This window comes from Panulirus ornatus, chromosome 50 (genome assembly GCF_036320965.1).
Source record: "Panulirus ornatus isolate Po-2019 chromosome 50, ASM3632096v1, whole genome shotgun sequence".
Classification (NCBI taxonomy): Eukaryota; Metazoa; Arthropoda; class Malacostraca; order Decapoda; family Palinuridae; genus Panulirus; species Panulirus ornatus.
Window position 1 is genome coordinate 13,540,048 of NC_092273.1, and position 13,305 is coordinate 13,553,352.

Here is a 13,305-nt window from a genome sequence, read left to right on the forward strand (position 1 = left end):
TGCTCTATGGAAGGTGTTAAAATTATACGGTGAAGAGTTTCTATCAAGAGAAAGAGCAGAGTGCAAGAGAGAAATGTGTCGCTCCAGGCACAGATGGATATGTGACAAAGATGTGTTTCACCATGGTTATTTTGTTTATGGATGGGTAGTGAGAGGGGCAGATAAAAGGGTCTTGGGGAAGGGGACAAGTCTGTAGTATGTTAGGAATGAAGGTATGGAAGGTCAGCTACTATATGCTGATGACATGTCTCTGGTAGCAGATTCAAGTGAGAAACCATAAGCTTGTGCCTGACTTTGGGAAAAAGTGTGAAATGATTAACATGACAGTTAATGCAAATAAAACTAAGATTATAAGGTTTTACATACTTGAGAGTAGACATAAATGCACATGGAACCATGAAAGCTGAAGTTTGCTAAATGGTGGGTGACAAGGTTAAGGTCCTCAGTGCATTGAGAAGTGTGTGGAAAGAGAGGATACTGTCTATAAGGGCAAAGATAGGTATATCTGAGGTATTACAAAGCTGCAAGGCATGGGCCCTAGAAAAAAATGGAAGCACATGGATGCATTGGAATGAAATGCTCAAGGACAACACATAAGTGTGAGAAGGGTTCATTGATTAAGAATGATACGGTAAGAAAGAGTATTGTTGAGAATGCTGAACAGCATGCCAAAATGGTTTAGATATACAAGGAGAATGAGCGTGGTAAGTCTAAAAGGGTAATGTGTCAGATGAGGAAAGCATAACAAAGGGAAGACTAAATTGGAGATGAAAGGGTGGAGTGAAAGATGCTTTGAAGGATTGGGGCCTGAACATGCAGGAAGATGTAAGGCATGCATGAGACAGAATGAAATGAAATGATATGGTATATATGGGCAGGCATGCAATCAAAGGGCTAAACGGGGGGATATGAAAGAGTAGAAACCATAGAGAGTTGTATAGAAAACTTTGGTGTATTTGTATGATAAATGATATGGGGGGAACTGGTAAACAAGTATGGAAATAAAATTCTAATTTTACAACTCAAGGTCAAAAGACAATGAAAATATCTGAAACATAGGAATGCATACCCAAAACATGTTCTCATAATGTGTGATTATCAAGTGAAATAAGAGATTTCAATAATTAACAAAAAATCATAATTAATAATACCAGTAATAATATGTATATATATATATATAAACAAATGTGATATTAGTAATAAAATCAAATGTTATGAAATAACAAACCACTCTCAAATTGAATCTGAGCATTAAAGTGAATAGTTCAGCAATAATTTAATTTGCAATAGCTCCATTAACATTTCCAACTTGTATGGCTCTTTCACAAAATATATTAATACTGCCTACATGAAGAACGGCTGTATGCTGAATACAGATTAGTTAAAATAAATCACTTTATCAATAATTCTACACTCCAAGGAACTAAAGATGGTGCTCTGAAAGGCAGATGTTATCACAAACTGGAGCTCAAGTTTGAGTCCTCGTACAAGATTTCAACTATAACATTTAGCTTAACCCATGAATATCATCATCTACAAAACAAAGAGATCTTAAAAAAAAAAGGATAAAAAATATCAATGTTTAATAACAAAACTTCAAGTAATCTAGACATCATGCATTCTTGGGTCATTTAGTGTAGCATTAAGTTGTAAAAGATGTCTTCCTATTCTACAAAAATTTTCAATTTCAAAAACAAATAGGCTGAAATACTAAAGTCTTGATGGAAGCTGTACATTGTGCAGTTACTAGCCTTACAAATTAAATTTTTTTAAGCAAGTTTCTGCAACAATTTTTCTATTAGTTATTCAGTTTAAGCTACTGGTACCCATACGTGTTTTAAAATTTATGCTGTACATGTATTCCTAAAGATAATTACTTGGCAGTGCTGTCTATATGTCAAAACCTGGGGAAATTACATCAGTCAATTCTGGTTATTTTGATGGGAACAAGTTTCAAAAGATCAAAAGTAAAATGGTATCAATGTACCATACATTCGACAATAACTTCAGCACAATTGGTATACTGCTGTAACTGAGTTCTCTTTTGTCAATGATGATCTGTAACTTTTAATTCACTCTTCTTAATCTTATATTCAGGACCAAATTTAATGCTAAATCAGAGACCCATAACTGGTTTGGAGGTGTTATTAGTTAATTATGACTAGCTATGACCATCAAAGATTAGTGTGACAGATCCCCGACAAAAAAAAAGTCAATCCATCACAATAATTATAACATCTTCAAACAAAATACATATTTTCTATCGGTCAATCCATCACAGTAATTATAACATCTTCAAACAAAATGCATATTTTCTATCTGAGTTACCACTCTTTTACAAGCATGGGATTTCTCAGAAGGATTGACTGACTATCTGAAATCATCTGCCACATTTTCTCAAAATGGTAAAATTATTTGAAGAGCTACAATACAACCATATTATAAATATATTTTGTGCATATCTAAAACCAATCAACTATCACATTTTCCACATCAGTGTAATAAAATAGTGGCCTGGCTTATATAGTCATGCTTTAGCAATGATAAATGAAAAATTAATGCATATTGCATCTTTACAATAGAAAGTCCCAAATGAAAAGGTAAGGCAGATTCCATAACAATCCCTATCAAATTGTTTATAGGAAATGGCAAATTGGATATCACATAATTACTCCAAAAACTTTGAGCAGTTTCAAACAATACATTTCACAGATATGTAATACTATACTGAAAGAGCTTTACCTTAACAGTAGGAAAACAATAGCTGACAATATCTGAGAGTTCATCTGCTCAGTCTTTCATCTACATCCTAAAAAAGAACTCCAAAGAAAAAGAAAAATAACCTAAAAATAAAGATGTCTCATTAGTGTACTTAAATATGAATACAGACATTTGAATTCCCCTGAAAAAAAGGAACAATCTTTTTAAGATGACAGTAGTATGAAATATTCAAGATCACCCTAAGAATCACAGAGTAAAACCCACAGACACAAAGATCTCAGCATACTGGATTTTTTAATGCATAAGAGAACTAGGGCATTGCTGGATCAAGTAATGCCAAACCATTCAACAACAAAAAAATACAATTTCCAAACAAAGCTTACAATCATGACTTAAATATCAAATTAAACAACATAAAACAAGGCATATCTAGAAAATACTGTACAAACTTACATAAAGGGTGTTTTAGGTTAAAGACACAGTAAGTGAAGTTAACACCAAAAGGACTTTGGAGCAGAGCTACTTTAAGGGTAAAGCAGCAATGCAGGCTGATGAAGGCTTTTATTATGATCCTATTGGACTTATGCTCCAGATATGAGAGACACAATCATCCTGTAAGGAGAAATTATCTTCAGAACTTTGAAGAAATGACATAAAATAGCTACTGTTTTTGTCATGTTCTATGCAAAAACTTTCATATCAAAATAATTATCACCTGAAAAATTGGCAGTTTTCAAATCATCCCTTGGAAACTGACTAATGAATGGGGTATGTATGGTACATGGAGAGAGAAAAAAAATGACCATAAGCATTAATAATCTACCATCTATCATTAAAGAGCATAGTTCTTTGATTATGCTGAGCACTGTAAACTAAAGTGTCACATACCCATAGAGGTAGTAGAAAAATGCAAGTAGATAGAAGGCTAACTTGATCCAGCCTTCACGCTGACATTGGCTGAGAACTTCATGGTTCATAATGCTTGTTGGATCATACAATCCAGGTCCACTCATCACTGGTCGGTTTCGATACCTAAAAAGAATAAGAAGTGAGAAGGCATGCCCTAATGATTAAAAAAAAAATGATAATTATAATAATAAAATCATGTTAGTCCACAAGCCTCATAACACCTCAAAATAAAACATTACCATACCACACACTGAAATTTCTATCAAAAGTGACTTGCAACTTAAAAAATCTACAAGGGACAAATTTACGAGTTGCTGATGTGAACAACTGGGATTTTTGTGTCTAAGGATCAAACAGAAAACTCTGTGAATAGTCAACTTTCATAATTCAAAGCCTGATACAGTATGACTTTAGATAAAGACCTTGATACAATGAGAGCATCTAAATTACTCACATTTTTTTTTATCATGTCACGAGCCATTGTGATGCAATGTGAGCCCAGCTGGCTGGGTGTGAAAAGGAAACTGTTGAGCGAATATGAAAAAAAAAGCTTGATGTGATGCCACAAAGAAATGAGAGGATAGGTGAAAGAAATGAGAGGATAAGTGGAGTGTAAGTCTGAATGGAAAGGATCTGTAGGGAGTAAAGTGTTTTAGATACCTTGGAATGGCATGGGAACCAAGGAGGTATGTGAGTCATAGGGTAGGAGAGAGGGTGAAGGTCCTAGGTGCATTGAAGAGTGTCTAAAAGTGTGAAATGTCTAACAAGGTAATGATGAGTATGTTTAAAGGTACAGTAGTCCCAACAGTTTTGTATGGATGCGTCTTGGGCCCTAAATGCAAAGGAAGAGAAGAGAGTAGTAGAAGTGCTGGATATAATAGCATAAGGAAAGACTGAGAGAGAGGTGTGGCAGTAAGCAGAGTATGACTGAGGGAACTGACCTGTGCACAATGAAATAGTTTGGACATATAAAAAGGATGGGAAAAGGGAGATTGTCTGAGGCAAAGGGGACAGTGGAGAGGGAGACCAAGGAGATGCAATGATGTAGTTGAAAGAGGTTTTTGAGTTATCATGACCTGAACATTGAAGAGGATGAAAAGAATGCATAGGATACAATAAATTGGAGCATTACAGTATACATGAGATTATGTGCTGTTAATGGACCAAACCAGGGTATATGAAGTAGTCAGGAGAAACCATGAAATGATCTGTGGGGCATGAATATGAATAGGGGGTTCTGAATGCTGTAAATTATGCATGACTGTTAAAGAGTGGATGCAAAATAAGTGAAGCTATTGTTTGTCTGTTTTTAATGCTATATTGCTGTGATGGAAAAGAGCAAGCATTGATAAATTTAATGGCTTTTATGCTTTGATAGAGTCATCTATTTCCTCCAACATGAACTCCAGAGCAGCTTCTTAGCCTTTAGTGCCTCACCTCTTACAGGCCTTTGGCAGAGGGTAACTCCAGCGGTGTCTGCTGAGGTTTCTACCTGATATTCCTACTGGTTACTTCAACCTAATGCTCCTGTCTAATATGGTTCTATGACAACACTAAACAGTATCTCTGAAAAAATAAAGGCCAACACAGCTAATAGAGCCATGAGCGGCATTAGCTTAGAAATTTCAGAAGAATGCATAATAATAAGAAGGTGAGACTATATATACTGTGTACCTGAGAATTTTTAAGAATATCCTGCTCCCCTATCTACAGGACCTTTGGAAAATTGTGGCAGGCCAAGATTTGCTGGAGAAAACAGAGATTATCTAACAGTTTTTTATGCCTCCTCAATTAAAAAACAAACTCAAGTTGTTGATATTTAAGAGTATGGGAGAAAGAAGTACCTTTTGACCCATTACCTTAATCCACAGACTAGGCACTCACATATTATCTAAAATTAATTGGAAATTAGAATTATAAATTGTAGAAATGTTATTATGCCCTTTTATTCTCAATGATCAACAAGCTTTAACTAAATTCAAATTGTTATATCATTACTCAACAGTCATCTGGGGGTTATAATTGAAATTTAAATATTCAAATCTTTTTTGTTAGAGCTAAAAGCATCATATTGGGGAAGAGCAGTGTGGTTTCAGAAGTAGTAGAGGATGTGTAGATCGGGTGTTTGCTTTGAAGAATGTATGAGAGAAATACTTAGAAAAACAAATGAATTTGTATGTAGCAATTATGGATCTGGAGAAGGCATACGATAAGAGTTGATATAGAAGCCCTGTGGAAGGTATCAAGAGTATAATATGGTGTGGGAGGCAAGTTGCTAAAAGCAGTGAAAAGTTTTTATCGAGGACGTAAGGCATGTGTACCAGTAGGAAGACAGGAAAGTGACTGGTTCTCAGTGAATGTCGATTTGCGGCACGGGTGTGTGATGTCTCCATGGTTGTTTAATTTGTTTATGGATGGGGTTGTTGGGGAGGTGAATGCAAGAGTTTTGGAAAGAGGGGCAAGTATGCAGTCTGTTGTGGATGAGAGGGCTTGGGAAATGAGTCAGTTGCTGTTCGCTGATGATACAGCGCTGGTGGCTGATTTGAGTGAGAAACTGCAGAAGCTGGTGACTGAGTTTAGTAAAGTGTGTGAAAGAAGAAAGCTGAGAGTAAATGCAAATAAGCGCATGGTTATTAGGTACAGTAGGGTTGAGGACAAGTCAATTGGGAGGTAAGTTTGAATGGAGAAAAACTGGAGGAAGTGAAGTATTTTAGATATCTAGGAGTGGATTTGGCAGTGGATGGAACCATGGAAGCGGAATTGAGTCACAGGGTGGGGAGCGGGCGAAAGTTCTGGTAGCATTGAAGAATGTGTGGAAGGCGAGAACATTATCTCGGAGCAAAAATGGGTATGTTTGAAGGAATAGTGGTTCCAACAATGTTATATGGATGCGAGGTGTGGGCTATAGATAGGGTTGTGCAGAGGAGGGTGGATATGTTAGAAATGAGATGTTTGAGGACAATATGTAGTGTGAGGTGGTTTGATCAAGTAAGTAATGAAAGGGTAAGAGAGATGTGTGGTACTAAAATGAGTGTGGTTGAGAGAGCAGAAGAAGGTGTATTGAAATGGTTTGGTCACATGGAAAGAATGAGTGAGGAAAGATTGACAACAAGGATATATGTGTCTGAGGTGGAGGGAACGAGAAGTGGGAGACCAAATTGGAGGTAGAAGGATGGAGTGAAAAAGATTTTAAGCGAATGGGGCCTAAACGTGAAAGGCGTGCAAGGAATAGAGTGAATTGGAACGATGTGGTATACCAGGGTTGATGTGCTGTCAATGGATTGAATCAGGGCATGTGAAGCGTCTGGGGTAAACCATGGAAAGTTTTGTGGGGCCTGGATGTAAAAAGGGAACCGTGGATTCGGTGCATTATACATGACAGCTAGAGGCTGAGTGTGAACAAAATGTGGCCTTTGTTATCTTTTCCTAGTGCTACCTTGCACATGTGCGGGATGAGGGGGTTGTCATTTCAAGTGTGGCGGGGTGGCGACGGGAATATATACAGGCAGCAAGTATAATAAATAAATAAATAAGAGTTAATCTGATTAAACAACTGACATGTACCAAATATTTATTATTATTATTATTATTATGCTTTGTTGCTGTCTCCCGTATGAGTGAGGTAGCACAAGGAAACAGATGAAAGAATGACCCAACCCACCCACATACACATGTATGTACTTACACGTCCACACACACACACATAGAAACACCTATACATTTCAACGTATATTTTTTTTTTTTTCATAGTTTGCCACCTCCTGCGTTAGCAAGGTAGCGCCAAGAACAGAGGACTGGGCCTTTGAGGGAATATCCTCACCTGGCCCCTTCTCTGTTCCTTCTTATGAAAAATTAAAAAAAAACGAGAGGGGAGGATTTCCAGCCACCCGCTCTCAATGTATATTTATTTATTTATTCATTTTGCTTTGTCGCTGTCTCCCGCGTTAGCGAGGTAGCGCAAGGAAACAGATGAAAGAATGGCCCAACCCACCCACATACACATGCATATACATACACATCCACACACGCATATATACATACCTATACATCTCAACGTATACATATATATACACACAAAGACATATACATATATACACATGTACATAATTCATAGTCTGCCTTTATTCATTCCCATCGCCACCCTGCCACACATGAAATAACAACCCCCTCCCCCGCATGTGCGCAAGGTAGTGCTAGGAAAAGACAACAAAGGCCATATTCGTTCACACTCAGTCTCTAGCTGTCATGTATAATGCACTGAAACCACGGTTCCCTTTCCACATCCAGGCCCCACACAACTTTCCATGGTTTACCTCAGACACTTTACACGCCCTGGTTCAATCCATTGATAGCATGTCGACCCCGGTATACCACATCGTTCCAATTCACTCTATTACTTGCACACCTTTCACCCTCCTGCATGTTCAGGCCCCGATCACTCAAAATCTTTTTCACACCATCTTTCCACCTCCAATTTGGTCTCCCACTTCTCCTTGTTCCCTCCATCACTGACACATATATCCTCTTGGTCAATCTTTCCTCACTCATTCTCTCCATGTGACCAAACGACTTCACAACACCCTCTTCTACTCTCTCAACCACACTCTTTTTATTACCACACATCTCTCTCACCATATTATTTCTTACTTGATCAAACCACCTCACACCACATATTGTCCTCAAACATCTCATTTCCACCACATCCACCCTCCTCCGCACAACTCTATCTATAGCCCACGCCTCGCAACCATTGTTGGAACCACTATTCCTTCAAACATACCCATTTTTGCTTTCCGAGATAATGTTCTCGACTTCCACACATTCTTCAATGCTCCCAAAACTTTCGCCCCCTCCTCACCCTATGATTCACTTCCGCTTCCATGGTTCCATCCACTGCCAAATCCACTCCCAGATATCTAAAACACTTCACTTCCTCCAGTTTTTCTCTATTCAAACTTACCTCCCAATTGACATGTCCCTCAACCCGACTGTACCTAGTAACCTTGCTCTTATTCACATTTGCTCTCAGCTTTCTTCTTTCACACACTTTACCAAACTCAGTCACCAGTTTCTGCAGTTTCTCACACAAATCAGTCACCAGCGCTGTATCATCAGCGAACAACAACTGACTCACTTCCCAAGCTCTCTCATCAGCAACAGACTGCATAATTGCCCCTCTCTCCAAAACTCTTGCATTCACCACCCTAACAACCCCATCCATAAACAAATTAAACAACCATGGAGACATCGCACACCCCTACTGCAAACCAACATTCACTGAGAACCAATCACTTTCCTCTCTTAATTTGCCCCCCACACCATATATTCTTAACACCTTCCACAGAGTATCTCTATCAACTCTATCATATGCCTTCTCCAGATCCATAAATGCTACATACAATTCCATTTGCTTTTTGAAGTATTTCTCACATACATTCTTCAAAGCAAACACCTGATCCACACATCCTCTACCACTTCTGAAACCACACTGCTCTTCCCCAATCTGATGCTCTGTACATGCCTTCACCCTCTCTATCAATAACCCTCCCATATAATTTCCAAGGAATACTCAACAAACTTATACCTCTGTAATTTAAGCACTCACTTTTATCCCTTTTGCCTTTGTACAATGGCACTATGCAAGCATTCCTCCAATCCTCAGGCACCTCACCATGAGTCATACATACATTAAATAATCTTACCAACCAGTCAACAATACAGTCACCCCCCTTTTTAAATAAATTCAACGTATATATATATATATATATATTATATTATATTTCATTTTTATTATACTTTGTCGCTGTCTCCCGCGTTTGCGAGGTAGCGCAAGGAAACAGACAAAAGAAATGGCCCAACCCCCCCCATACACATGTATATACATACGTCCACACACGCAAATATACATACCTACACAGCTTTCCATGGTTTACCCCAGACGCTTCACATGCCTTGATTCAATCCACTGACAGCACGTCAACCCCGGTATACCACATCGCTCCAATTCACTATTCCTTGCCCTCCTTTCACCTTCCTGCATGTTCAGGCCCCGATCACACAAAATCTTTTTCACTCCATCTTTCCACCTCCAATTTGGTCTCCCTCCTCTCCTCGTTCCCTCCACCTCCGACACATATATCCTCTTGGTCAATCTTTCCTCACTCATTCTCTCCATGTGCCCAAACCACTTCAAAACACCCTCTTCTGCTCTCTCAACCACGCTCTTTTTATTTCCACACATCTCTCTTACCCTTACGTTACTCACTCGATCAAACCACCTCACACCACACATTGTCCTCAAACATCTCATTTCCAGCACATCCATCCTCCTGCGCACAACTGTATCCATAGCCCACACCTCGCAACCATACAACATTGTTGGAACCACTATTCCTTCAAACATACCCATTTTTGCTTTCCGAGATAATGTTCTCGACTTCCACACATTCTTCAAGGCCCCCAGAATTTTCGCCCCCTCCCCCACCCTATGATCCACTTCCGCTTCCATGGTTCCATCCGCTGCCAGATCCACTCCCAGATATCTAAAACACTTCACTTCCTCCAGTTTTTCTCCATTCAAACTCATCTCCCAACTGACTTGACCCTCAACCCTACTGTACCTAATAACCTTGCTCTTATTCACATTTACTCTTAACTTTCTTCTTTCACACACTTTACCAAACTCAGTCACCAGCTTCTGCAGTTTCTCACATGAATCAGCCACCAGCGCTGTATCATCAGTGAACAACAACTGACTCACTTCCCAAGCTCTCTCATCCTCAACAGACTTCATACTTGCCCCTCTTTCCAAAACTCTTGCATTTACCTCCCTAACAACCCCATCCATAAACAACTTAAAAACAACCATGGAGACATCACACACCCCTGCCGCAAACCTACATTCACTGAGAACCAATCACTTTCCTCTCTTCCTACACGTACACATGCCTTACATCCTCGATAAAAACTTTTCACTGCTTCTAACAACTTTCCTCCCACACCATATATTCTTAATACCTTCCACAGAGCATCTCTATCAACTCTATCATATGCCTTCTCCAGATCCATAAATGCTACATACAAATCCATTTGCTTTTCTAAGTATTTCTCACATACATTCTTCAAAGCAAACACCTGATCCACACATCCTCTACCACTATATATATATATATATATATATATATATATATATATATATGACGTGCTGTCAGTGGATTGAATCAAGGCATGTGAAGCGTCCGGGGTAAACATGGAAAGCTGTGTAGGTATGTATATTTGCGTGTGTGGACGTGTGTATGTACATGTGTATGGGGGGGGGGGGGTTGGGCCATTTCTTTCGTCTGTTTCCTTGCGCTACCTCGCAAACGCGGGAGACAGCGACAAAGTATAAAAAAAAAAAAAAAAAAAAAAAAAAAATATATATATATATATATATATATATATATATATATATATATATATATATATATATATATATATATATACAGACATATACATACATACATACACATGTACATAATTCATACTTGCTCCCTTTATTCATTCTTGCCACCATCCCGCCACACATAAAATGACACCCCCCCCACCCCCCACATGCGCGTGAGGTAGCATTAGGAAAGGACAACAAAGGGGACATTCGTCCACACTCAAGTCTCTAGTTGTCATGTGTAGTGCACCAAATACACAGCTCCATTTTCACATCCAGGCCCCACAAAACTTTCCATGGTTTACCCAAGACACTTCACATGCCCTGGTTCAATCCATTGACATCACGTCGACCCCGTTATATCACATCGTTTCAATTCTCTTTATTCCTTGCACGCCTTTCACCCTCCTGTATGTTCAGGCCCCAATCGCTCAAAATCTTTTTCACTCCATCCTTCCACCTCCAATTTGGTCTCCCACTTCTCCTCGTTCCCTTCACCTCTGACACATATATCCTCTTTGTCAATCTTTCCTCAATCATTCTCTCCATGTGACCAAATATACACACTGTAAAGTATGTTTTCCAAAAAAAATTTAAACAGAACTATTAATCCCATATAACACACAATTGGACACTTTCAAGGTACTATAAAACCTTACTAATGTACGTACACACTTATAACTTGAATGGCAAGTTTTTTCTTTATACTTGATCACCAATTCCTGCAATAGTGATTAAGTATGAAGAATAGACAAAGGATGGCTGCAATCTCTCACATCCATTCTCAAACTGTCATGTGCAAAGCACCAAAATCAGAGCCATCCCCATCCACAACCAGGCCCCACAGACCTCTCTCTAGTTTCCCCGAGCTGCTTCACAAGCCCTGGTTCAGTACACTGTTGATAAATCAACTCCTGTATACCACAAAGTTTCAATTCAGTCTTTCCCATGCACGCCTTTCACCCTCCAGCTTGTTCAGGCCCCCGTCACTCTAAACCTTGATCACTCCATCCTTCAATCTCCAATTTGTTCTCCCCCTTCTCCTTGTCCCCTTCACTTCTGACACATCTCTTTGTCAAAATCTCTGCACTCATTCCCTCCATATATTAAAACCACTTCAACAAATTCTTCAGCTCTCTAAACCACACTCTTTTTACTACCACATCTTGTTCTTATCCTTTAATTACTTACTTAAAGGAAGCACCTCGCACCACATACTGTTACAAACATTTCATTTCCAACACTTCCACCCACCTCTGCAATTCCTCATCTACAGCCCATATCTCACATCCACAAAACATTGTTGGGACTACTAATCTTCAAACATACCAATTATTACTCTCAGATAATTTCTTCTCTTTCCAAATATTCTTCAATGTTCCCAGAACCTTCACTCTCTTGCTTCCACTTCTAATTGCTGTCATGACCACTCCTAGGTATCTAAAACCACTTCCTCCATATTTTCTCCATTCAAATTCATATCCTAACCAACTTATCCCTCTACCCTACTAAAACTAGCTTTTATTCATACACTCTCCCATATTAAATCACCAGCTTTTGCAATTTCTCACTTGAATCTACAACAAATTCTGTGTCATCAGCAAACAACCACTGACTCACTTCCCAGGCCCCCCTCATCTTCTAATCGCCTTCTCTCTGCGACTCTTGCATTTACCTCCCTCACCATCCTATCCATAAACAAAATAAACAGCCATGGTGATATCACATACCCCTGCTGTAGACCAACCTTCACTTGGAACTACTCTCTCTCCTCTCTTCCTACTCATACACATGCCTTAAACCCTTGATAAAAACCTCACACTGCTTCTAGCAATTTTCCTCTCATACCATATATATTCTTAATATCTTCCACAAGGGATCTCTATCAATCCTATCATATGCTTTCTCCAAATCTAAAGATGATGCATACTTATCCTTTTTCTCTAAATATTAGTATATACTGATATAAAAAAGATTGGCCTACCAAATTCTTCTCAACCATTAATCTTTAGGTGCTTCTATTCCAAGTTGGTGCAACAAGATTTAAAAAATAACAGAATACCCAATACAAGAATAAGAATAAATATATCAATAAAACTTCGAGGTTTAGCAGTTTGCGTTCCTGACCATGAAGTATTAACAGGCCACCCAGGGTTTGAGTGCATAGGTTTGAATTTTTGTCGTGGCAGTCAGTCTACAGTCAACCCAGCTATTCACCTGACTAGGTGTTTTGGGAGCAGCTGAGTGAT

At 38.8% G+C, this 13,305-nt stretch overlaps 1 protein-coding gene across 1 annotated transcript in view; it reads right to left on the reverse strand.

The window, feature by feature from the left end:
• Positions 1–1,121: 1,121 nt before the first annotated feature.
• Positions 1,122–13,305, reverse strand: part of cni (protein cornichon) — a 28,111-nt gene continuing 15,927 nt past the window's right edge. The window contains exons 4-5 of the mRNA XM_071691451.1: positions 3,610–3,753; positions 1,122–3,333 (exon numbers count right to left, since the gene is read on the reverse strand). Coding sequence (XP_071547552.1) covers positions 3,303–3,333; positions 3,610–3,753 — 175 coding nt within the window. The 3' untranslated portion in view covers positions 1,122–3,302. The remainder of the gene's footprint in view (positions 3,334–3,609; positions 3,754–13,305) is intronic.